The following is a 27,548-nucleotide window of genomic DNA, read 5'->3' as shown; positions in this document are numbered from 1 at the left end:
ACTTTGATTCAAAACTGGCACTAGACAAAACACAGATCTCTCCAGCAAATGTGCTAACCTCCAGAGTTCTCTCAGCATTATTATTATTCCCTTCCCTGAGATTAACTGGGAACATAAAGATCTCTGAAATAGGTACCTTAACCCCATAGGATAATTTAAAATGCAGAACAGATTTACTGCCACATTTCTCCTTGTTGGCAGTTTCGTTCTGGCAGACTTCCCCAAAAAATAAATGTATAAATTGAAGCACAGATTTTGTGTAGGGGTTACATCACGTAACAACCCCAACGCAAAATCTAACTTGTTAAATCTCATAATGCGCTCAAGTATACTCATTATTAACTTGCTAAACATACGTGTGAGTTCTTAAGATAGCATGTCTCTTATTCTGATGTCCCTTCCTGCTAGGTCATGGGTTTTGATGCCACATCCTATGATGCCACATATAAAGTCACGCCCTGTGATGTCATGCACTCTGATGTCACGCACCATGATGTCATGCACTCTGATGTCACGCACCATGATGTCGCTTGAATATTGCCTAAATTAGTTAGTCCACCCACTTCTGCTTTTTAAAACTTGTGCCCTGCTTAATAACCTTATGGCCACAAGGATCACTATACCTTGGTCTGGGGGAGTCCACATAAACTCTGCCTGACCTCGCTCAGAATCTTTCTTTGAGGTTTTGTCACCTAACCAGAGATCAGCCTCACTCCTACCAAGCCAGCTAGGTCAACGGCACACTATCACAGAGGTATAGTTTCTAATCATTCATAGTACACATCTAAGAGAGTGAACCACATAAAAGTTCGTGGAAGTAACCAAAACCATTGTGCTAGAAGTGGTCAAACAGAGATTGGTTCCTGGCGCCATATCGTGATGAGCTGCGTAGGCTCAGTGCCGAACCAAACATCTGTGATTTGCATCTAAAACCCATACATATAACTTGCAATTTTACCAAATTAATATATGTACATCAGTCAGAACATGTCTGAAACGCAAAGAGTCAATATTTGCTCTCCGTTTCTGACTTTTTCTCCCTAAAGTTCAAGTATTACCTCAGAGTATTTCCAAATTCTCTGCATGAAAGTTAGAACACAAATAAACAGACGCTAGACCCTGTGCTGGGACAGCGCCTGTGATCATGATACACCCCAAAATGTCCAACGCCTGTTCCATGGCACTGAACTAAAGAAGGGGGGTTTCAACCATTTTGTGACTGATCCAATTATCCAAAAATACAAATGGTTGTGGCCCTTCAGAATAAATATTTCAATTCAATTCAAATCTTTATTCAGTTTAAAAAACCTTGTAAGATACAAACATACAATCATATACATCATGTAACAATATAAACTCATCATAATACATAATGAAACAATAGCAGCGGGTAGAATATCCAAACATTTCATATCAACACATTTCATTTGCATAAATACCTAAAATTCAATTCATTTTCCAAGCCATCCATTTGATTGACTAGTTCGTGGATAAATATTTGGTAAAAGGTATGTATAAAATCAGCATATTAGTAAATGCACTATGCTGCTGGAAGTATATATGTGTGCTTGTTATATTGAAAGTTTCATGTGACCATGTCACATGCCCATGTCTCAGTGGGGGTAAGAAGCGTGTAATAGCGTGCATCAACAAGCGATAAATAAATACAAACCTTTGTCCTCCTCTATCCTTCTGCTATCATTCTAAATCCAAATAACTGACTAACCTACCCACCACTTAAAATGTACTTGCATGTTTCACTATACTAATTCAACAATAATCCTCTATGGGTCCCGGAGTAGCGTGCTACCCGCCCGAAAAAGCGTTTAGACGCCTCGTCAGGGGTAGTAAGCGCTATATAAATGCAATTACAATACAATACAATACAAAATGCAAAACATGTCAGATATATGAAATCTGCCTGCATCTGCACAGCAATGAGCTACTTCTACAGGTGTACCAGATAGAACCCCCATTGCACTACCACTGCCATCTTGGTGCAGCTTGCCCTAGGCATACATGCTTATATGCATACACTTGAAACTCTTTAAATGAAATGTAACTTACTTGAATGAAATGACTAAAGTCATAACTCATAGTCAATGGCAGGGAGGCTAGTGCATATTACAAGGTATATAATTTACATTAGAACACATGAAACTGGCCTTTTTTTTAAATATAATTTTACTACAATTTAAGGTAAGGTGCATGGGATTTAAGTGTGCGACATATAGAACATTAATGCTAACATGTGCTTACCATGACAAGAACCAAAAGCTATTTTCACAGTGGCATATTACAATACTAATTCTGTATTTCAGGAATGGGATCAACTAGAAAAAAAGAACTAAACAGCTATTTTTAATAGTTATTACAATTCAATAATGAAGTTGGATGTTTAGTAAAGATTAAGGAAAAGTAACTTTAAAAAAATTACATTTTCCCTTTCTGGAGGCTAATTTGTATTAACTCACCAGTTTCTCCCAGCTTGTATTTGGCCTAAATCAGGTGTGAATGACTCTTTAAATTCCTTCCAAGAGTTACACAATAGGTCATTGTGACTGACAGGCTGGCTGAATGAGCAGGGATGACTCATTTTAATTCAAAAGAAGGGTGGGGGCATGCCATCCTGTTGTCACAACAATGTCAAATACTGCCTGACAGCTCTATTTGAGGCATAGTCACATGTAACTCTTTCACAAACTAAACTTAGGAGGGAAAAAAGGATGCCAGGACACTTCTTGTGTATCCAGCTATATATTTTTGAGAGACACCCCTTTTGCCTTGTCTCCAGGGTTGTTACGGGTACAGGGCTTGCTTCATGCTGGTGTTTATTATTAGTTGTGGGTGGACACTAGTAATTTCCATAGTCCACTCCCCTTCCCACCGTACCCTTCAGAGCCCAAGTTTAGTGTGGTCGAAGACTTTGGCGATCTTGGCTCTGCCCTGGTGCAGGGCATTTTGTAACTGTTTGCATTGAAGCAAATAAGCACTACTGAAAAAGGGGGTATGGTTGCACCCAAGAACTTTTACCCCATTAGCTAGAGAGTACCCAGGAGTCAACCCAGCCACCAGCTAGTCTCAGGCATAAATGTGGCACACTCCACACACCTCCTCAGAACACTTTCTGGACCTGTGGAAGAACAGGAGGAAGGACTGCTTCTGCCATTTGAAACCTATGAGGAGACCTGGAGGACTAGACCTGCTCCCACTTGTACCAACAACAAAGAAATAGATTCCAAGGGTCAGTTGGCTGACCTCCTGTGTGGCTACAGGGACACAATAAACTTATTGCGCCCCCCAAAATCTGGAACACCCTACCATACCACATCAAAGCCAGTCCATCGCTCTTACAGTTTAGGAAATATCTGAAGACGTGGTTATTCAACCAATAATACAGTACACCTACCGCATCCTCACCTCTAAGGAATGACATAACTGCAGTCTAGCGCCGAGACACCCAAGGGTAATTGTTCGCGCTCTATAAGTGTCAGAAAATAAATAAATAAATAAATTATAGAGGCCCTTTTCCTAACGTATCTAGCCGACAAGTAGCGACTGGGCCTCGTCAGGATCCTGCTATTGGTCTCTGCCTGACACCATACATTGAGTCTATAAATGCTTACCCTGAGGTCACAGGGGCTTGGACGTCTACTTCTGTGGGTTTTTGGGCATACGAAGAAAGTTTGGGAACTTTTGAAAATATTTCCCCCAGACCAGTGGTACTTTTTTCAACATTTTGATTTCCAGACTTTCACCAGAACCAATCCACTTGGTGATCTGACCCAGGCTGCATCGTGATCAGCCTGAAATTGAAGCTTGGTCTTGGTCTACTGCGTGCATTACCTATAATTGGAGCTTTACCCTTTCTTGTTGCAGTTTCACTTAAATCTTTAAAAATCAATAGTTCATGTTTCCCTTATTGGATTGCTGTCATTTTGGTGTCATTTTGCATAGTGCCATTTTCTCTCTTTTTATACATTGGAATGGAATTTTTATAGTTTTTTAAATTAACTGTTTTGGTACTTCTAAATGCTTTACAAATTTTCATTAAATTTAGCCTGTCTGCTCTGTGCCATAGCGACCAGGGTTTAAACTCTGGTTTAAATTACTGAATCTTTTGACCGGCCCTAATAAGATAGCAACATTAGTTGTGCTGTACACCAACCCACCCCAACTAACATACCACTTTCTCATACTTCACTCTCTTTAGTTTTGCTAAATTGTTTCATAATCTGAGTTTTAATTCATTACTATTTAGTTCACTGCATGTGCTGCTGCATTCCCGCAATCCCTCAAACACATTTTAAACCAACCTCAACCCACATTACCAATTGGTGATACAAGCTCACTTTGAGAAATCTTGATTTACACCTGTAAGGTCAACCTGACTAGGTTGTTCTGGGATGTGACCTGAAAAATAGGCTTTCTTTGACGCTCTTCTCACTTAGCTTGCCAGGTCGATATTGAACAAGGGCTATTCGGCCCTAATAACCCACCTACTCCCAAAACCTCTGATCTAGAAGAGCATAAAAGCACAACTTGAGTGTACCATTCTTCCTATATTTTTACTTTATACCCGTTTTGAAATGGTACTTCACACAATCCTGCAGAGGTTTCTTATCCCACTGATCTATTGCACTAATTGGGAAGCAGTTTGACTGTAGAAATGGTTAGCGCCAGGTAGAACTCACAATGCCCGATGGCCAAGTTATGATTGATATTGCTGGTGCCCCTGTCACTATTCCCAGGTTGTGAGGGGCACACAACACCCCAGTTAAGATGGTCTTTTTCTACCCAGCGGGGGACAAGCAGGGCCATATTCCTTGTTGGCTTTGGCACCATAGCACCCTTGCAAAGCCAGTCCACTGTGTTAAGTTACTAAACCACCCAGACCTGTTTGTTTCAAATATTCTAAGGGTACTACAGATATGTGGTGTGCACAGTGGAGTAAGTCAAGTTTTGGATGTTCAATTTGTTTCTGTGTTGTACTTCATGATCAGCCATCTTGCTGCTCCAGTCCCTCCATCTCACTGTCAATTGTTCTGTTTTGCAGATGCGAATTGTCTGTAAGGATGTACCTGCAGAGACCCTCTATGATGTCCTTCACGACACTCATTACCGAAAGAAATGGGACACCAACATGATCGAGACATACGACATTGGGAGGCTAACAGTCAACGCAGACGTGGGTTATTACTCCTGTAAGATTCTTTTCTTCCCATAAAAAATACAGGGATGGGGAGACCTTGGAAGAGACTTGAGTATGTCCTTCTACATTGCTGAAGAGTATTGCACAATAATAGTTACAGAGAATACAGGCGTCAAGCACTAGAACTATCACTGTGCTCTTTGTCATAAAACTAGAATTCTTTTAGTCTTATTGTAGTATTAACCTATGAAAAACCAAGCTGAGCACTGCTTAGAAATGTCAAAGGTGGCCCGTTTGCTTATTGTTTGGGGTACGTTGAGTCACAATGCGAGAAAAGCTATTAGTGTAAAAAGTGACCCTGATCCACGTTAGATGAAGGTACCACTCATCAAATTACCACCAAGGATATGATGAAAGCCACCATCACCTGATGTGACCTAAAAGCATCACTGACTATTAAGAGACTGAATTGCAGCACAGGAGTTGGTGGTCTCAGATCAGTCCCCTGTGGGATGGTGAAGAGCAGGGGCCGACTGGCCTACAGGGCAAAGGGGCAATGCCTGAAGGGCTGGTTTGACAAGCAGTTTTTTTTAGCAGTTTTGTGCCGGTTTTATGGCCATGTTGGCCATTTCTTTTACTGTTTATTTCCCATATATTACCACTTTTTTTAACTATATGCTTTGTTAAGGTTATTTTGGTGCCCGGGCCTATTTTTTGTTCCAGTGCAACTGGTGAAGAGATTTTGCCGTCCCAATGAGAGTGGAACTAATGGCATTTTGATGGCAATTCCAGCAGAGAGGACTCCAATTGAGAAATATTGGAGTCTGTGCAGCCCTGTGACTCCCCAGAGCAAAGACTGTAGAGCTTTGGTCTATAGCGAGCTAAGCTTGGATTACCATAGGCGGGGCTTCACATGGCCTGGGCATCGAAGCGTGAGCCTTTCCAAGGCTCTATCCATTCCTTGTAACCACTGCTAGCTCAGCATGGGTTGCCTTGGCGATGCAGCAAGACCTGGACTTTAACTTCAGAGGTGAGATGAGATGAATCTAGAACCAGGACAATGTAAATGCCTCCTTTCCACCTTGGATGAATAGGAGTGTCTGAGCGCAGTAGAGAAGGGCCCAGTTCACTCGAAGAGCGATTCCCTGCACTAACACACGAAAGGCTCTTCTCTATGAGGACACGTCTGTTGCTACTAAAGAAAGCAGGGTCCAAGCTCCTTCTACACTCATCGGATATACATAAAAATGCACATCATATAGCTCCAAATTTATAGAAGACGGCTTAATGCTCTTTTTTATTGTGTTTTTTTTCTATAGGGAGGTGCCCCAGCCCACTAAAGAACAGGGACTTTGTGACGCTAAGGTCCTGGCTACCACTTGGAAATGATTACATGATCATCAATTATTCTGTCAAACATCCGGTGAGCTTCATGTATCCCCCTTTCACTCTTTGTTTCTCTACCTCTTTACCTCTCCTTTTCCTCTCACACTCCTCTCTTCACTCTCTTGGTCTCTCTTCTTTTCCCTCCTCCTTCTCTATCTTTCACTATAACTCTCTCTCCATCTCTTTCCTTATCTTTTTACCTCTCTGCCTCCCTTCTGTCCCTCTACCCTTTCTTTAACATGCTGTCTGCTTTACTCTTTCCATTTCTTTCTGTCTTTACTTGTCTGACTCTTTCCATCTGTCCCGCATTCTCAGATGTTTTCTCTTTTGCTCTGTTGCTCTTTTTTCTTTTATTCTGTCGTTCTTTCCTTCCCTCTTCTATTTTCTCCCTCCTTCACTTTATCTCTGTCTCCCACTTTCTTGCTCACTTTCTCTCCTATTCTTTCTCGTTCAACCTTTTTCTCTCGTTCAGTCTTTCTCTTTCGTTCCCTCGTTGTCTCCTCTCTCTTTCTCTTTTTGTCTTTGTCTTTCCTTCATTGTCATTCTCTTGCTCTCAATCTATTTAACTCACTTTCTCTCTTTCTACATCTCGTTCTCACTTCAAATTGAGTTTGTTTGTATAGCAAGTCTAAAAAGAAAATTGGATAAAGAATGTGCACACTGTACCCTTTGCAAGAGAAACAACCCACAAAATGTTCTTATGCATAACAATTCTACCACAAAAAGAAATCTGGTGTCTAAAATCACCAGCAAATCACAGTTTTGATGGAAATTTTGGCACAGGCAGGATAGTGCAAAATTTGCAGCGTCTCAAATTTATATACTGTACGTAACCTTGCCAGAATAATTTTTATTTGAACACCAGTATTAGGATATGATACCTACTAAACAGAAAGTTTAGTTCCATGTAGACTTCCACTTAGATTTTTCTGTATAAGTCCTTATGTTTCTCCCATTCCTTTGTAGGGCATGTTTTCTCACCTTTCTCTGTCTTCAACCTCACTTAGAAATTGTTTCATCATGTTTAGTTCTTCCATTTCACACTGGGTGTAGGACCTGGCTTTTATTGTTTATCCTTTTGCTTGTGTTGACCTACCTCGGTCTCGAGTTGACGGTACAATTTTTGTACATGTTGAGTGTGTGTGTGTTTTCTAACAGAGGAGGTGTGTGTTGGGTTATGGTGAATGTGTGATGGATCTGTAACAGCGCAGCTTCGGAGTCATCTGTATCAGCTTCTGGAGACGAGTGATGGCCTTGCAATGATGTTCTCATTGCCCGAGTGCTGCTACCATGACATCAGTAATGTTTCATAGGCTTTCTCTTTTTAGTAATTCTTAGTCTACTACGTTTGCATACTTTTACCCTGGATGTGCCAGCACTTAAAAAGCTTCCTAGTCACATGCTACAGCTTTTGAGTTTTCACTTACATATCATCTTTATATAGAAAGAAATTGTAAAACATTTGTCCTCCTATATCAACTTAACATTTTCCAAAAACACATATTATTTTGGTCCTTTTTATTTTTGGGGGCTGAGGGGGGAAACCTTCCGGTGTCTGTATTCCATCAATGGTTTGCGATCATAGTAACAGTCACTCATCATTGATTTATATCCTTGTTAGATGTTTCCCTGTGATAAACACTGGAAGCACAATAGGGCTATTCATTGATTCACTGGGTAAAGACTATGGGCCAGATGTATCAAAGGGTTTTGCCCATTCTGTGTCTATGGGGAAATGTGTTGATACATATGGCCCTATATGAACTAACCGAAGAGCTGCGGAAGGAGTAACTTAAATATAGTTTCAAATCAATATATGTGATTGGCATCAAACGAATCCATCCAGTAGCAATCATTACATTAATTTACTTAATTTATAAGGCATGCTCCAAGTAAATGATCAAACTACATTATCAAATATAAATTTAAAAACATACATGTATTTTTGATGATCTACTTAGAGTATGCCTTATGACACAGATTTGTTCTCTTGAGTGCTTTCATTATTGCTAGTGGTTGGATTCATTTGATACAATTCACATATTTTGATTTGAAACTGTATGCAAATTACTCCTTAAGGAATTCTTTGTTTGGTTTTTATTTTTCCTTGTGAGTCGCAAAGCTGACATTGCAAATGACAAATCCATTTGCATCTCATAATTTTCCTTTAGTACATTGCTAATTTCGATTTTACACTCTCAAAGCCTGCCATTGTGTACACCGGTAAACAGACATAATATCGACTACAAAATATCGAATGGACATAATATCGAGTCCAAAATATAGGCTGGACAAAATATCGAATGAACAGAATATAGACATCCAAAATATCGTTTTGAAGGTAAGTAATGTAATATCGAATGTTAAAAATATAGAAAGTTAAAATATCGAAGTATATAATATAGGTTATCGAATTTTTAATAATATCGTATTTTTTATAGTGTTTGTTATGTTATTATATGTGTGAAAAGTGTGTATTTACGTTATAATTAATTTTAATTAATGAATTTTGTTTTTTTAATTTTTGCGTAATTTAATTCTGTAGCGGGTTGTGGGTTTATAGGGGAATAGGGTGGGAAGTAATTTAATTATAATTAATTAAATATGTAAATTTATATATTGGTAATCATTTTTAATTAATTGTTAATTTATATTTGGTAATTAATTGAATTTTAATTGGCAATTAATGATAATTATTTGATTAATTGCTAATTATGTTAATTTTAATAATTTATTTTCTGTAGCGGGTTGTGGGTTCATAGGGGAATTGGGTGGGAAGTAATTTATTTATAATTAATTAAATACGTAAAAATATTTATTGATATTTTTTTAGAATTAATTGGTAATTAATTTTGTATGGGTAATTAATTAAATTTTAATTGCCAATTAATTTTATTTAATTGATTAATTGCTAAATATGTTAATTTTACTAATTTCTTTTCTGTAGCAGGTTGTGAGTTTATAGGGGACTAGGGTGGGAAGTAATTTATTCATAATTAATTAAATAATTCAAGTTATTTAATTGTATTTAATTTGAATTAATTGTTAATTAATTTTTAATTGTTAATTAATTAATTGTTAATTTGTAATTAATTTGAATAGGTAACTAATAGTAACAATTAATTGTAATTTGTAATTTTAATTGATTAATTATTATATTATAATAAATTGGTAATTACTTTTAATTAATTTTTGATAGATATTAATTTATATTTTTTTACATCATATAAGAAGTATTTACTTTCCCTACTGTTGCACTCTCTGGAGTGGGAATAGTAATTTTTACCCCTACGCTATCCAACGCTTTCCCTACTGTTGCACTCACTGGAGTGGGAATAGTAATTTTTACCCCGACGCTATCCAACGCTTTCCCTACTGTTGCACTCACTGGAGTGGGATTAGTAATTTTTACCCCTACGCTATCCAACGCTTTCCCTACTGTTGCACCCACTGGAGTGGGAATAGTAATTTTTACCTCTACGCTATCCAACGCTTTCCCTACTGTTGCACTCTTTGGAGTGGGAATAGTAATTTTTACCCCTACGCTATCCAAGGCTCTCCCTACTGTTGCACCCACTGGAGTGGGAATAGTAATTTTTACCTCTACGCTATCCAACGCTTTCCCTACTGTTGCTCTCTTTTGAGTGGGAATAGTAATTTTTACCCCTACGCTATCCAACGCTTTGCCTACTGCTGCACCCACTGGAGTGGGAATATTATTTTTTAACCCTACGCTATCCAACGCTTTCCCTACTGTTGCACTCACTGGAGTGGGAATAGTAATTTTTACCCCTACGCTATCCAACGTTTTCCCTACTGTTGCACTCTTTGGAGTGGGAATAGTAATTTTTACCTCTACGCTATCCAACGCTTTCCCTATTGTTGCACTCACTGGAGTGGGAATAGTAATTTTAAACCCTACGCTATCCAATGCTTTCCCTACTGTTGCACCCACTGGAGTGGGAATAGTAATTTTTACCTCTACGCTATCCAACGCTTTCCCTAGTGTTGCACTCTTTGGAGTGGGAATAGTAATTTTTACCCCTACGCTATCCAACGCTTTCCCTACTGTTGCACTCACTGGAGTGGGAATAGTAATATTTACCCCTACGCTATCCAACGCTTTCCCTACTGTTGCACTCACTGGAGTGGGATTAGTAATTTTTACCCCTACGCTATCCAACGCTTTCCCTACTGTTGCACCCACTGGAGTGGGAATAGTAATTTTTACCTCTACGCTATCCAACGCTTTCCCTACTGTTGCTCTCTTTGGAGTGGGAATAGTAATTTTTACCCCTACGCTATCCAACGCTTTGCCTACTGCTGCACCCACTGGAGTGGGAATATTATTTTTTACCCCTACGCTATCCAACGCTTTCCCTACTGTTGCACTCACTGGAGTGGGAATAGTAATTTTTACCCCTACGCTATCCAACGTTTTCCCTACTGTTGCACTCTTTGGAGTGGGAATAGTAATTTTTACCTCTACGCTATCCAACGCTTTCCCTATTGTTGCACTCACTGGAGTGGGAATAGTAATTTTAAACCCTACGCTATCCAATGCTTTCCCTACTGTTGCACCCACTGGAGTGGGAATAGTAATTTTTACCTCTACGCTATCCAACGCTTTCTCTACTGTTGCACTCTTTGGAGTGGGAATAGTAATTTTTACCCCTACGCTATCCAACGCTTTCCCTACTGTTGCACTCTTTGGAGTGGGAATAGTAATTTTTACCTCTACACTATCCAACGCTTTCCCTACTCTTGCACTCTTTGGAGTGGGAATAGTAATTTTAACCCCTACGCTATCCAACGCTTTCCCTACTGTTGCACTCTTTGGAGTGGGAATAGTAATTTTTACCCCTACGCTATCCAACGCTTTCCCTACTGTTGCACTCTTTGGAGTTGGAATAGTAATTTTTACCCCTACGCTATCCAACGCTTTCCCTACTGTTGCACCCACTGGAGTGGGAATAGTAATTTTTACCCCTACGCTATCCAACGCTTTCCCTACTGTTGCACTCTTTGGAGTGGGAATAGTAATTTTTACCCCTACGCTATCCAACGCTCTCCCTACTGTTGCACTCTTTGGAGTTGGAATAGTAATTTTTACCCCTACGCTATCCAACGCTTTCCCTACTGTTGCACTCTTTGGAGTGGGAATAGTAATTTTAACCCCTACGCTATCCAACGCTTTCCCTACTGTTGCACTCTTTGGAGTGGGAATAGTAATTTTTACCCCTATGCTATCCAACGCTTTCCCTACTGTTGCACTCTTTGGAGTTGGAATAGTAATTTTTACCCCTACGCTATCCAACGTCTTCCCTACTGTTGCACTCTTTGGAGTGGGAATAGTCATTTTTACCTCTACGCTATCCAACGCTTTCCCTATTGTTGCACTCACTGGAGTGGGAATAGTAATTTTAAACCCTACGCTATCCAATGCTTTCCCTACTGTTGCACCCACTGGAATGGGAATAGTAATTTTTACCTCTACGCTATCCAACGCTTTCCCTACTGTTGCACTCTTTGGCGTGGGAATAGTAATTTTTACCCCTACGGTATCCAACGCTTTCCTTACTGTTGCACTCTTTGGAGTGGGAATAGTAATTTTTACCTCTACGCTATCCAACGCTTTCCCTACTCTTGCACTCTTTGGAGTGGGAATAGTAATTTTAACCCCTACGCTATCCAACGCTTTCCCTACTGTTGCACTCTTTGGAGTGGGAATAGTAATTTTTACCCCTACGCTATCCAACGCTTTCCCTACTGTTGCACTCTTTGGAGTTGGAATAGTAATTTTTACCCCTACGCTATCCAACGCTTTCCCTACTGTTGCACCCACTGGAGTGGGAATAGTAATTTTTACCCCTACGCTATCCAACGCTTTCCCTACTGTTGCACTCTTTGGAGTGGGAATAGTAATTTTTACCCCTACGCTATCCAACGCTCTCCCTACTGTTGCACTCTTTGGAGTTGGAATAGTAATTTTTACCCCTACACTATCCAACGCTTTCCCTACTGTTGCACCCACTCGAGTGGGAATAGTAATTTTTACCCCTACGCTATCCAACGCTTTCCCTACTGTTGCACTCTCTGGAGTGGGAATAGTAATTTTTACACTTCCGCAATCCTATGGTAATAATATTGGATATTATTTAATTATATTATGTTACTATATATATATATATATGTTTTAACAAATATGATTGTAATTTTTTTTTATAAGTTTCAATAATTATTTAATTATTATAAGGTAATTTAAGTATTTTTAAGTATATTTTAGTAATTAATTTTTAATATTAATTTAATTTAACATTGTTTTTAATAAAGTCGATATTTTTATAAACTATATTTTTGTAAACGATATTTTTTACTCAATATTTTTGTACTTACCTGTTTGTAGATACAAAGTCGATATTCTGTCTGTCGATATTTTGTCTCCGATATTTTTGATAGTCGATATTATGTCCCTCGATATTATGTCAGTGATCCGTGTACACCACCAGCTTTACAGGTATACAAACCTTTCCTACATCAAGTGCATTGTTTTTGCACCTGCTAAGCCTGCAATTTGGCATGCCACAGGCTTTTTGAGTTTAAAAACCATTCATACATCAGGCTCAGAGTTCCTGCAAAAGAGACAAGGGGTGCAGATCTTTTCAGGCGCAATGACAGCCTTAGCGTTGTATGGACCCAAGACATCTCCGGGACCACACTTAGCTGGAAAAAGCCGCAGGCAGGGCTAGCATCTAGAAGTTCTCGGACTTTAGATATAGCAGATGTCCATGAGAGAGATCGCCAAGCATTTTGCCCTGTAGGTGGGTCACCATGAGCCCGACGAGTACCGACCCCAAGTTGTACAAGGTGGTTGTGGTCTGAGCAAGGAGTCAGAGCTCCTGGATTGTAGGCTATAAAGAAATGGGCAACACCAATACATCTTGGGTGCTCCATCAAGATCTCCTGGAAAACCAAATTCAAGAAGGGAATGCATTTGCTAACAGAGTGGGTAGTCATCCACAGAAGAGATATATTCTTAGCCAGTTAAGTTCTGACCACCTATTGAAATGATAATGTTGGTGCTATCTCAGATAATCTAATATTATAGAGAGAAAGGGCTTATGCGGGTCGCGGACAATGTTGTCCTCAAGACTAAATGGAAATGTGTCCCTAAAGATAAGAATGAAAACAGCATTTCAAATAGAAATAAATTAATAAATCAATGCTGAATTGTTTGAGTCAATGCTTATTCAAACATACTCAAGATCAGTAATTTAGACACCATAAAGGTTTATTAAATATTAAAGTGCAATACAGAAAGAAAAAATATAGTTAGACTCAAGCTCAGTCAAAATAAATGCATAATAAATCAGTCATAGGAAATAAGCACAAGATTCATAAATAATTTACAATACAGGCTAACAGCATTTTAAATAGCTGCAGCATGAGAAAAATCTGAAAAAAATAAACGTCCGGAGTGTGCAGTAAAACAATAGGAAATCAGGCAGCAATTTTAGAGGCTTGGGGAAGAGACAAAAAGACCTGGCAAACCCATAGAAACACATCTTTTTATAGAAAAAAATCTAATTGAAAGCAATGGAAATCACACAGTCAGCACGAGATGAGTACCAGTATTACAATTCAACAAATCCGAATACAGCATTATAAAAAGTCATATAATACTACCATCCTAGCACTATTCAGCTAAATGAATAATAATATGGCTTCTCTCACCTAATGTCATCAGACATGTTAGCAAATGTCTGGTACATAAACAATGAAAATCTTATGAATTAACAGACCTAACGTGATTGAAACGGGAAGAGACATTGGAGTGCAACATTTTGACAAAAGAACTTCCTCTGAGGGCTCTTTAAGAGCAGCTTGTCATTACAAAACAACAGTGCACATTTCAGTCGGTGTGATGTGAATGAGAAATGAAAACATGAAAAACATGAGGAAAATATGACTGCTTTAGAATTCAAGATGGAGTCGCGGACTGATTGAGGCCTAGTTTGGCCTATGCCAAGGAAACATACTTCTGTACATCACAACTATATTGTTTCAAATGCAAGATGTCCATGTTACTAAGCAAACATTATTTAAACCTCAAAAATAATTTTGACACTAGAATTCAACTCACTCATTTAGACGCCAGCTGAGTAATATAGGGTGCAGCTAGAAGAAGTGTAAGAGTATTCCTTTTACCTGGTACAAATGCTTTGCAAATGGCAAATCCATACCAGCCCTTAGCATAGAAGGAAGTGTAGTCATGTAATACATACTTTTGTATACTAAAACAATCAATCATACCCCAGGTGGAGAATAAGTATACGCCTACACCCCAAGGTCCTAAATACATCTGAGCCTAGGCAGAACCAGACTGTGTCATTGTTACAATGACGCATTCGAGGTCAGTGAAAGCAAACTCTTTGTCTGTCCTAATCCAATAGGCGGAGCACATATTTTGAGGCAGCATGAAAGGAGGTGGTGTATGGGGCAACCTGTTTCTGGAATACACCCAGTTGTGTCTCCACATGTAGTGGTCATCAAAAGTGGGAGAATATGTAAGAGATTCTTGATGTCCTACAAGAAGGCCTCATAAGGAAAACACAGGCCTTTCGGCAGGCGATTAGGTCGATTTCTCATCAATGCAAAAAGATATCACTCTGTGATACTGACAGAAAGGAGACAAAGAACTAGTTGTAGGGAGAAATTCTTAGATAAGTGTAATAGCAATGTGGCATTAACTGTGCTAAAGGTCAAAATTAGAGTTATGGTGAGTGCTTTGAATATGGGTAGGGGCAAGAACCCTGAATCACAAAAGCATTAATTAAATTGAGGTATTACATGCTCCCACCACTTAATAAGTAGTACAGATTCATCGGTCTATCCAAGATTAGTTGAAGGTTTGCGTGTAACTTGTCTTAAATGCACAGGAGTTCCTTTAGAAGTTCAAAATGCTCAAAAGGTCAAGATTTCAGGCCTTTTGTATTGCTACAACAAATTCTGCTAAAATTGTTAGTACTCCTCGCTGCAAATAAGCCTGATATTCTATACAGTCAAAGTGGAAAGTACTCCGGTTTCCTGGTAACGAAAACTCAGTGTCCCAGTTCTACTCAGGTGAAGTGCAGCTGTATACAAGTATACTTCCTCGCCTGGTGCTCTTCTGCCCTGATTGTGTGGGTGAAAAGATTGTGCCCAACGTTTGTTTTTAAAATACCGATGGTAGGATGCACAGAACTGAGCACTCAGTGGCGGGTTCGGCAGGCTGGGTGCTGACGGTTGTATGACAGAACAACACATGCCTTAACAACGCATACCTAAACAACACAGTCTCAACCACAACCGCAACTTGACCACACATGCATTTACCACGCATGCCTTTACAAACAATTTTGTTGTAAAGGTATGATTGATAAAGGCATATGCATGGTAATGATCGCACCCCATACCTGCAATTCACGCCACCCCTGCCCTAAAAACTATCCCAAGCCCTAAAATGCAACCCACAGCCCAAGAAATAACCCTGACCCCAACCCCCCCGGCCCTTAGCTCTAAATCCCAGCCCTAAAAACTACCCTGACCCCAGCCATTGCCCTAAGTCTTAAAACCAGCCACAGCCCTGAAAAATACCCGAGCCCACTCTGTCTCCAGCCCTACTTACCAAGGTGTGTGTTGTATATTTATCCTACTTTTATTTCTATGGTTTCCTCTGTATCTTACCTGTGTCATACATTCCAGAATGTGGATGGCTCTGGCTCTTCCTAGAGTTCTAGGTTGAGACAGTTTGTGCCTGGCCAGCTTGTATTGAAGATGCCTGCTGTTTCTCTCATGCAATAAACCTGCTCAACTACACAGGAAGTCTCTGAGAAGTTTACTCCAATTTTGGTGACGTTTTGAAGCTGGTCAGCGACCCTTCTGATGACTTCCAACGATTCCTGATGACTTGTCCTGAACATCGTTCTGGTATGAAGCAGTGTACAGCTTAGGATCTTCAAAAAAAAGGAAAAGAACCCATTGTGTGCAGGTTCCGTCATCTTTTGTACCTCGCGAGTGCTTTTTACTCTGCCAAAAGATGCCAGTTTCGGCGAAATCGTGAGAACCTTCGTCCTAGCGCGAGCGCATTGCAAGAGCATCGGTAACGGCGATTGTTGCTGCTCCTACGCTAGCTCCTACGTCACTCCCTCCATCCTCGAAATCACCTTGGAGACGGATGATTCATCAGCTAGCGTTACATGCGTTCCAAGCCTCAATAATATGAGTTCCAAGCCTCGTTTGTCTCTGAGAAGTTTACTACAGTGTGTCCCGGTCCTTCCTGTCCCGATCTTTCCTGTTCCTCCCCCCGCCTATCCACTCTGCAACTAGAGGACTGACTGCCCTAAGGCATATGTATGGTTAAGGCAAGCAGTGTTGTAATGGCACGCATGGTTTAGCCCACATTGTTAAAGAAGTGTTTGGGTGCTGACAGCCCCATTGTGGGAACAGACTCTGCCATCCTGGTTTCTCTCCACAAGAGGAAGGAGCCTCTGAAGGTGGCCACAGTTGTCAGGGGGATCAAGAGTGGTAGTGATAGGAAAGAACACTCAGAGGCTGGCATATTCAAGGAAGGAAAAGGTGAGTAAGGCAGTTCTTAGCGCAGCAGTCCCCATCGTGAGCATCTATTCATCCAACTTGTAGGGTTCGATTCCCCGCCTCGGCGGGTCTCGGGCTCAAAAAATTCCACGGACTCGATAATTCTCGCTCTGGTGCCTACTCGACTCACAGGGTCACACTCTGCGACTCTGGGCAATAGCTTGCTTAATCTCCACTACGGCCCCTCGCGGCGGGATGCCTGGCTTTCACCTTGTGGATACCCGGCCGAGGTATCTCACGGGGGAATACCAGGACGGGTTCCCTAAGCAAGCGCCTTGAGACCTCTGGGTGATTCGTGCGCTATATAAATCGAAATACATTTACATTTAGTGTAGTAAGTGCAAACAGCAAATGGGCGTTAATAAGTACTAGTACTCCTGCTATAGGTGAACATTCAGATGAAATAAGAGAGGAGGCCTCTGACCCCCACATTTTTCAGATCAGATCGTCAAAGGCTAAAAAAGGAGGATGGACACCCCCACACCATTGCTTTTCCACCTTGGACCTCACGCAGAAAGCATTGACCTATATATGTAAGAAACATACAGACAACAGCTTACTAAACACAAAGCAGGACTGCAAATTGGATATTAGAAGGGAAAAAGAGGATGTAGGAAAAAGAGGATCTAGTGGGAAAGAACCGTGATCAGTAAAATCACCAGAGAGATGGCAGTCGAGCCAACTAAATGGAGGTCGCCCTTAAAAACACTAAGGTAATTGCTAATAGGACAGAATCGCTATAAAAACCATATAAAAGCTGAACATATATGGGTACTTAGTTTTCTCCCAGATGCAGTGAAACAGAGCCCAGCTATCATGTGGCCTGCTGCCTAAGGTGCACAAGAACATCTCTAATCCACCTGGAAGTCTCATTGTTTCAGGGAATGGCTCTGTTCTTGTGCCTCTATCCAAATTCTGTGCTGTCTTTTTGAGATCAATAGTACAAAAGACTAGCACCTACCTGAACAACACTAAGGATGTCCCCTGCTTACTAGGTGATGTCAGCTTTGACTCTTAACAAAACCTGCTGATGGGCCTTAAATTGGAAACCCTACACACTTGCCTACTCCAAAATGGAAACTTCAGATGTAATAAGGAGGTTGTGTTCGGGACCGATTGGTACTATAAGACCACTAGACATGTTGTTCTTGAGTGTGCTAAACTAGCCCTTACATGTAATTTCTTTGAGTTTGAGGGGGTCTGTTCCTTCAGAAACATGGGACCAGCATGCTAGGCACATTTGCTCCCAGGATAGCGGGTCTGTTTGTTCATCACGTAGAAATTCACAAAATCTTGACACAAACCAATCCATTTATGTCTAATATCAATCTTTAGAAACCTTACATTGATGACATTTTGATCATCTGGTCTGACAATATAACCCAGACCATAAAGTTAATGGATTGCTCAATACCCACAATTCGTTTTTGAGATTCACAGACTATGAGCAACACTGATTTAATTTTGTGGCCCTTCATATCATAGTGGAACAGGAGAAACTCAAAACAGTTACACATGAGAAACAAACAGCTCATAACTGCCTCCCTCAATTCTACAGCTTCCACCCCAGGCACCTTATGGAAAAATTAGCCATTTAGGCAGTTTCTGAGGATGAGAAGAAATTAACATGACCCGAAGGACTTCAGAATATAAACTAGCTCAAAAATTCAGGCAGAGGAAATATCCTGAATATGTAGTACAAAAAACCGTGAAAAGAGCCTGAATCAACAATAGGGATGCCCTTGTTGACCATACCCTACGGAACCGAACAGAGGAACATCTCATGTGTGTAACAACGTAAACCATTGCATCTAATATAGTAAGTAAAATCATAAAGAAGAACTCTTGAATGGCGGCTCCATGAATTTCGAGAAACCACTGTTCTCCCACAAAGAGAATAAAGTTTAGGTATTCACTAGTACATATTGGACCCCTGTGCAGGAAACCACAGGCCATCCCCACTTTAGGTCTTCTACTGAATGTAACTGGATGATGGCACCTGTGCAAGAATTGCAACATCTGTCCAATGACAAAAGTTACCAAGAGTGTGGATTTCGGGACCAACCACCCATGGGAATTTAGATAATCCACGAATTGTAAATCCTCCCAGGTGGTTTACATGATAACCTGTCCATGCTAACTAGGATACATCATCGGGATGACAAGTCGCAAAATCAGAACCAGAACATTGCAAACACAGAAGTAACTTAAGATGTGGCCACAGCACGAGCAAAACATTTTGACATTTCATTGAAAACGGTCACAAATTGACTAACTTCAACTGGGTGGTATTAGAACACCTACCAAACCCTGTTGACCGTGAAAAAAACCCTGCTCAAGAAGAAACAGCATTGGTGTTTCAGACTTTCAACACATATGTCAGGACTGAATGACAATATCCCATGGGGACAGTTCACTCAGTGATAAAGTATCCTTTAAGCCATTCTCTAGTACTAATCTCCAGGATCAGTTGTTTTTATACCTGCTTTTAATATTTGACTTCATCACTAGTTTTGGAATATTTGGTCATTTGCCCTTATTCAGAAACTGTGGGTGTTTCTGCTTATAAACATATACTGGAACAGATTATCCCACACAGGAATTTCACCAAGCACTTGTTTCAATGTAACAATTAAGAAGTTGCATAAATCAGAAAGTGGTGTCACTATCGGCAGCCATTTTGTTTCAGATACGCTCTAGTCTTCCTCATTCAGAGCCCTGAGGCACGGAAGAAAAGTCAGGTGCATTTAATTATGGAATGCAGATGTCAGAGGGAAGCGTATTTAAACCACTCCGGCCTCAAGATGCAGGTACGAGGTGAGGTATTTTAGGCATGCAGGTTAGGCGGGGACCTTGGAGTCATAAGTACGGCAAAGCTGCTTGTAAGGCAGAGACTTTAATTTTCAAGAGTATCCTGATGCTTTCCTCTCTTTTTCCTTTTACAATCCAGTGTGTGACAACAGACAAGCTTCCCCTACATGTAATTATGGATCGTTCGAGTGTTTGAGTGTGGTGTCCACAGTGTATGACACTTGGTGTAATCCTGTATAAGTCCTAGTGGTGCCCACATTTTCATTAGTTACTTCCTACATGGACGAACCTCATTTTTTTACATATCCTCATGCTTTTAGATGAGAAGCATAATGATATGGCTACATGAACTGCTAACATCATGAACAATAAGTAGAGAGCACATCAACATCTGTGCATAATCATTGAACAATGCTGTTTGTTCCCTCTCTTTTCAGATACCCATTTATGGACACCAAGTAGGTGGCTCAGGTGTGCTTGCCGTATGTATGGTAAATTCACCAATTATATTAGCATTATAAAATAGGTGTAGGATGTGGTAGTATAATCGGCCCTGACAAAAGCCACAAGCATTTGGGAACATAAGTGGCTGAAACATGTTGACCCTAAGAGGAAGTTGGGGTAACTGGAGCTCCAGGATTCCTTAACTTTTACTATTTTTATTCATGCCAGCTGGCGTCCAGCATAAAACGTTAATGCTACCAGGCAGGTATTTTTAAAGAATAATCCTACCCCCATTCACTACCCTATTCCTTTTCCAACAAAGTGTTCCTGTGTATCTCATAGGCTGTAGCAATCACCGTTCCACGACCGAATGGAAAGGAACTCTCTAATGAAGCTAGTAGCCAAGGGTTACCCCTGGTGTGTGAGAGTTCATGAAGCAAAGGGATACTTTCCCCTTAGGTCGACAGGGGCGTTCACAGACTGATCCAATCGAGTTGGGCTCTATAGTTAGTGTAAACTGCTGGTTAAAGGAATAACTTGGAGTGAGTGCAGATGAGAAACAGCTGGTTGTTTACGTCTGACATGTGCTGAAAAAGACTAAAACCAGAAGCGCCTGAAATGCAGACAGTAGCCTGGCTAAGATTGTTGGACTGCGGGGTTCACAGGCCAAAGCGAGAAAGAGCTGTAGAGAGGGCAAAAGTAAGAAAGGAGGAGGTTCTTCTTTACAACAGATATAAGTTGTTTGCCAGCATTCAGCCCCAGCAATCATATTAGAGGATCTGCACTTAATCAGGGTGCTTGTGTTCCTGATTACACTGCTTGTGTATTAGACAGATACATATCCATATCCATTTTGCAAGAAAGAGTGTCTGCTGCCGAGGAATGTGAGCCACTTGTGCAGATTTTTCTTCCAAGAATGGCAAAAGGACTGTGGTACCAATGGCAAATTAGGGACCTCCTAGGTCCCACCAAAAGCACAAGCAGGAAGAGCCACTGGCTTACCTTTTGTTTTCTGATTTGAGCTGAGGTGTGCCTTGCATGTGCTATACTTCCAGCATGGGCCCTTCAGGACCATTGAGTGATGTGGGACCACTGATCTGTCGGTTGTCACTGGCAAAGTTAGACTGACATTTAAAAACACAGCCTAAACAAACATGAGCTCTCAAGTTGACCGATGATATGAAAGTCTCCTATCAAATATTGATCTCATTGAATTCTTTTTATTGTAATTTTTCTTCTACAATAAATTCTGTAATACAAAAAAAAGAAAAGGACAAAAATCAAATCACTGGCAAGCTACTGACAGCAAACATGGAACAACTACATATCACTGCATACATCTGGAACACTGTACATTGGAAACAAATGGTGACTTTTAACATCTATATTGGTATTTCAATAATGCTGCACAAATCTAGTTCATGATCAACAGAGCTCTGTACTGAGCGATAGGGCTGACATAGGAGCAAACATCATAGGAAGGGAAAATTGGAAGTAGCATTACTCGCAGTTGCACACGGCAGTGCCAGCAACAATCTTATAAGAAAATCTTTGGGGCCTTCCAGTTTTTCACTAAGCAAGTACTGCACAGCTTTTAAAAATTGGTTACAAATCTGTCGGTGTTGTAAGCAGTTTTAAAGTGGTACTCGTGAAATATTGAAATGTTTTCAAATGTGCCATTTTTTATGCAAATTGGCCAAAAATGGCAAACAGACATTGATTTACAGGAAGTTAATAGAATAGCCTACCATTATTCAAAACGTTTAATGCATCTTTAATGCATCGTCCTTCCCCTTCATATGATTTTCCAGTCGTGTCTTTTTCAGGTATATTTTCAGTTCTGTGACATGACTAAGGGGGTCATTTAAAGCTCGGTGGTGATGGGACATCTGCCAGAAAGAGGCGGATGCCCTCTCCACACAGCTCTTGGTCCCCTCAACCATTTCTGACTCTGAAGAGACCATTTATTGATATTCAGGGAATGTATAGGTGAAATATTTTTGCTGTACAGGTTATTAATAGATATACCATGTTTGCATAGGTTTTATAAAACAAAAAGAAAAAAAACAATAATAAATGGCTAAAAAAAAGTACTCAAAATAGATGATCAAATGTCTTGGAGTCATGAATTAGCAACTTTACAGTGAAGGGTCCAAAGGTACCAGCAAATTAACATAAACATTATCTGTCCCCAAATTAGCATGAATTCTATTTCAAATGTAATCTTTAAATATATTCTGCCCCAAAGATCAGTTTACAGTTTTCTCAAAATTGCACAACATTTTACTTCAAAATACAAGCCTTTGGTTGCTGATAAATATTCCAAAAGCATCCTTTGTGCCAAGACTAGAATATCGGAATATTCATGGGCATGGAATGAAGCCAGGTGAATAAAACCATCTCCTCCATTAAACTGACACCTTAGTAATGGCAGGCAGCAAAATGAGTCGGCGGGGTGGAGGGGGGTGGGGGGGAGGAGGCAACAACAGTATAGAGACTTTCAGTATGTCGCAGACTTTGCACTCTGTTTTCAGGTATTAGACAGAAACTGATTGTCCTGTCCTGTCCTGTTGTATTAGGGAGAGAGAAAGCATGAATTGATTTCAAAACCACTTATCACAAGTTAAAGTACCTCGCTTCTTGTGAGTGGTAAACTAACAACACGAAACTAACGACTCGAATAACAATAAAAACACAAAACAGTAAATTGCATTCAAGTTGAGAAACCACCGTGAACACAATGTTTACAGAGCTCTCCAAGAGAAATGTTTGTAAACCATAAGGCGTTTCGAACATATGACCAATTCTACAGTGAAACCTCTTCACAAGTATGATCTTTTACTGGTAAAATTATACTACAATAACAGAAACCTACCCTCAAAATAATGCACTACTAAGTCCACAAAGAAAGGAGAAGTAAGGCAATTCTTGGCGTGACTCCTTTTGACACACGCTGGAGTGTGGTGAGGGGGACTGGAGACTGGGCCTCAGTCATTATCTGTTCCCCCTGTAGCTGGGAACATCAGGATCAAAGAGGGGAGAGAAGGCCTCTCACCCCCACTTTTTTCAGGGAACATTGCTGAAGATGAAACATAAAGCAGGGTGGAAATTTTTTTTAGAGGCAAGATGGCGTCCGCATTAGCGGACGTGTAGGCTGACCGCATGGGCGTCCGCAGACATTGTTCCAGGGGGGGGCAACATTTTAACGTCATCACCATCCTCCGAAATGATGTGTGCCATGTGGGGCACAAGAAACACTGGGGCGCAGGAGGAGCCATGGGGGGCAGGAATCAGGCCGCATAGGATCTCATACACCATAGGGTTGTTGTGCCACAGCCATCTCTTTCTTTTGTGGCAACCCAAAAATCATACCCGCCCTAGTCCTTAAAATTACCCCCTAGCACCCCAAAACCCATACCCACCCTAAACCCTAAAATTACCCCTGCCCCCCAAAACTCATACCCGCCCTGAACCCTAAAATTACGCCCCTGGCACCCCAAGACCCATACCCATCAGGAACCCTAAAATTACCCCCTAGCACCCCAAAATCCATACCCACTCTGAACCCTAAAATTACCCCTTCCCCCCAAAAAACTCATACCCGCTCTGAACCCTAAAATTACACCCCTGGCATACTGCTTGGTCATCGCTGCTACACTAACCCCGTGTTTCTGACGTCACCAGATAGTAACTTAGTGCAGGTGAGGAATGCTGACATCTTTTTGGCAGGATGCTACCGAAATATCTTCCCCAGTCTACTCAGGAGCAGCTACCCTGAGTTTGTGTTATGTTTTCATACTCATTTCTGTGTCATCGCATAACTCCCCGAGTTTTACTGTTTTCTCTCTCTGACCGTCTGATTTTGACGACAGCGCGGGCTCAGACTCTAGTGCACAGGTTGGGAGACCCTTAAGTGTGTGTGAGGCACAGCCCTAGTTTTGGGGCCCGCCAGTGGTGAGAGGTAGCTGCGAAAAGCGGCTCTGCCGTCAGCAGCCAGGTGCTTTCCTCACTTTGTCTGTCTTCGTTCCTCACAGAGGTCTGAACTCCCTGAGGCCACATTCACCACACAAGCGCAGCCACATCATCTTAGTCTAGAGCACACGGGTAAGGCTGGCCCAGCCGTACTCCACCCAATACACTATACGCTGTGAGTAGAATATGAGGCACTCAGCAGGGATACCCTATCAACAGGGCCACTGTAATTATGAGGCAGGGAGGGTCAAATAAAGCGGCATAGTTGAGTGAATTATGCGTCAAGAAAAAGCAAATTATGTGGCCCTTTTTGTGACTGTATAACTTAATTTTGTCATTTTTAAACTTGTTAACACTGTTTGGGCATTAGTTGCACCTCATTAGTACTAGTTAAACACCCAAATACATACCCAATCTACAGAAAGTTGATCAGTCAACCTTTGCAAAGGACCTTCCACTGCCTGGCAACATGTGTCGCTGCGTTTTTACTAACTGTTGAACCGTTTGAGCAACAAACAATTTTTTTGTTAAACTCTGCAGATTATGCGGCATATGTTGGATTATGCAACAAATATACAATTATGCGAACATCACCGCACAATTGCATAATTCCAGTGGCCCTGCCTATCAGTCACATGGATGTAAACTTTCTGCTGTTTGGCTATCTATACCTTTGGGCAGAAGTAAACTTAATGGACCATAAAAATATTTTTAAAGAACACATCCCTGATTTGCATGAGAAATCTGTAATGTTGCAGCAATGCGGGCAAGTGTCCAGAACGAGTTGCTCTAACCCTCAATGAGTATTACTCAGAGAAGGGTTGTATGATCATTTCTACTCATGGATACATCTTACATATGCCTGCTCATTGCGCCTCCTCCCTGCTCTGGACTACAGTGGTGACTACAGTGGTGACTACACATGGACTTAGCCCCTCTCCTCTTAGCATCCACCCTTCCTAGCCCATCTGGATATCCCCCTCTGTACTGACTTATGTCTAACACTTCATTTCCGTTTGTTTTATGTTTGTGCTATCTTTCTTGATAAATGCAACTTATTAAATCAAAAATCATCCATTGAGATCCAACATTTTATGCCAGAGCGGTGCCTACGTTATAATATACTCTTTTATTCAAATGTGACTATTCTTTCTGCTTAGTAATTGACTTAACAGCAACTATTGTAGGCAATCCATCACTATAATCCAATAATTATTTGAAAAGACTTTGCCTCACACCTAGAAGAGAGTGTCAAAGGGACGGTGGAGGAAAATGGAGCACAGCCTCTGCGTCTTTTCCTACTGAGCCCTGGGACGCAGAGGTGCTCAGCCCAGTATCACATCAATGGGGCCCCTGTCAGTTAATGATATTACCTTGGAGGATTACAGTGGAGACATGGAGTGTCATGGTAGTCATGGTCGCAAAGACTCAGGGCGTCAGGGGGCATTCAACACCCTAATTTGCTAGCAAATATACAAGGTGAGGATCAAATACCAGTACCTGACGCGGAGTCGGAAGACTTTTACTCTCTGTCAGATCAATCGACATCTTCCTGTGAGGACTTGGCACTGAAGTATTCTGTACAGATGAGTGTTGCTGACGGTAGTGACCACAGTATTTTGTTTTTGGATGAATCAGGGGACTACACAGAAGGTAGCCCCCATACCGTTTGGAAAAATGTAGAACTAAATGTTAGCAAAGGGGATATGGTAAAGGCACCGCAATTGGCCGATCATATACAAAATCCTGGAGAATACATCTCCCTCTTACATTCATGTATGAATCGATCATGTCTCATTGAGCTAAAACACAGGAAGAGAGCCAGAGAGTTCAAAATCTCTGTCGGAAATTGCAAAACTCATTTCGACGAATGACTAAATCTCATGCGGATTTCATCTAAACATTTAATGAGGTAGAAGCACAAATTTCCAACTTGGAAGACGAACTGGCCCAACAAAAAACTCTGACTGCCTCTATTCAATTGACTGTGAATGATACCCAATGGAAGATGGCAGATATTGAAAATCGGGCACGCAGGAATAATCCGAGAGTACTTCAAATCCCGGAGGGGAAGGAAGGACTGGACTCGAGCCGATTCATTGTAGAATTGTTTAAAAAGGCATTCCCTGAGCTGACTAAGTGGGATTAGGACAGAGAGATTGAACGCGCCCACCAGTTTCCCTTTAAGAGCTAACTTAATTTCACTTAATAGTTTTTTGGCAGAAGAAACCCCTAATAAGTTTGAATAAAAAAATAATGAAATTTAGTTATTTCAAAAAAAAGGATGTATTAGATATAAGTACTGCTTTCTAGTACTGTAGTTTAGGTGGTATAGGGGCAAGGGTGTGTAGGCTTAATGTCTTGAGTTGGTTTATTTTTTTCTTTTTTTTCTTACTGGTTATGGATGGGGCGGGAGCCCAGGAAGAAGGTCAAGGGTTTCCCAGGGGGAGGGGGGGAGGGATGATTAGGGCACAGGGGGAGGGTTGGGGTTGCAAGGGAAAAAATCAAAAAATGTCCTCATTTACAACGTTTGGCTTTGAGTTTGTCGCTGTTGCTCGAGGGACATGTGGCTACTTTTCCTTATTGGCTGTATGTATACGGGTGGTTTTGCCTCTACAACTTTTGCACTTGGGTTACAGGTGTTATTGGGCAGAGGGCGATGGTAAGGGTCATGGTGGGTGGTCTCTATCGCAATGAGTAAGTTAGTGATCCTCTCCTGGAATATTAATGGCTTGCGCACTAGTCCTAGAAAGAATAATATAATGCAATATCTTCGAGACACAGATGCGCAGATTATAGTACTCCAGGAGACCCACCTTGCCGAATCTGAGATGCTCTCGGTGGTTAAAAAGAACAGGTGGATTGATCTATGCATAATGACATCGCAATCTACACACATTAGAAGTGTGGCAATAATTTTCAAAAAATCAATAAAGGCAAGATTGGTGTCTAAGTTGGTCGATCCTGGCGGTAGGTGGGCGATTGCATCAGTGATCATAGCTGGGTCTCCAATCACTATAATAGGATACTATGGTCCAAACCAGGATGACCCGTTAGCCTTGAAGAACCTTTTTCCCACCTATAACTATTTCCCGAGCCGGTTATTCTTGCAGGAGACTTTAATATAGTTCTGGATCCGCTTTTGGAT

At 40.9% G+C, this 27,548-nt stretch overlaps 1 protein-coding gene across 1 annotated transcript in view; it reads left to right on the top strand.

Annotated features, from left to right (window-relative positions):
* Positions 1 to 27,548, top strand: part of LOC144769425 (START domain-containing protein 10-like) — a 323,191-nt gene that overhangs the window by 223,522 nt on the left and 72,121 nt on the right. The window contains exons 2-3 of the mRNA XM_078653520.1: positions 5,057 to 5,204; positions 6,472 to 6,575. Coding sequence (XP_078509646.1) covers positions 5,057 to 5,204; positions 6,472 to 6,575 — 252 coding nt within the window. The remainder of the gene's footprint in view (positions 1 to 5,056; positions 5,205 to 6,471; positions 6,576 to 27,548) is intronic.

This window comes from Lissotriton helveticus, chromosome 7, assembly GCF_964261635.1.
Source record: "Lissotriton helveticus chromosome 7, aLisHel1.1, whole genome shotgun sequence".
NCBI classification, from domain to species: Eukaryota; Metazoa; Chordata; class Amphibia; order Caudata; family Salamandridae; genus Lissotriton; species Lissotriton helveticus.
Note: the sequence above shows the minus strand (reverse complement) of the source record. Positions and strands in the feature narration are given on the sequence as shown.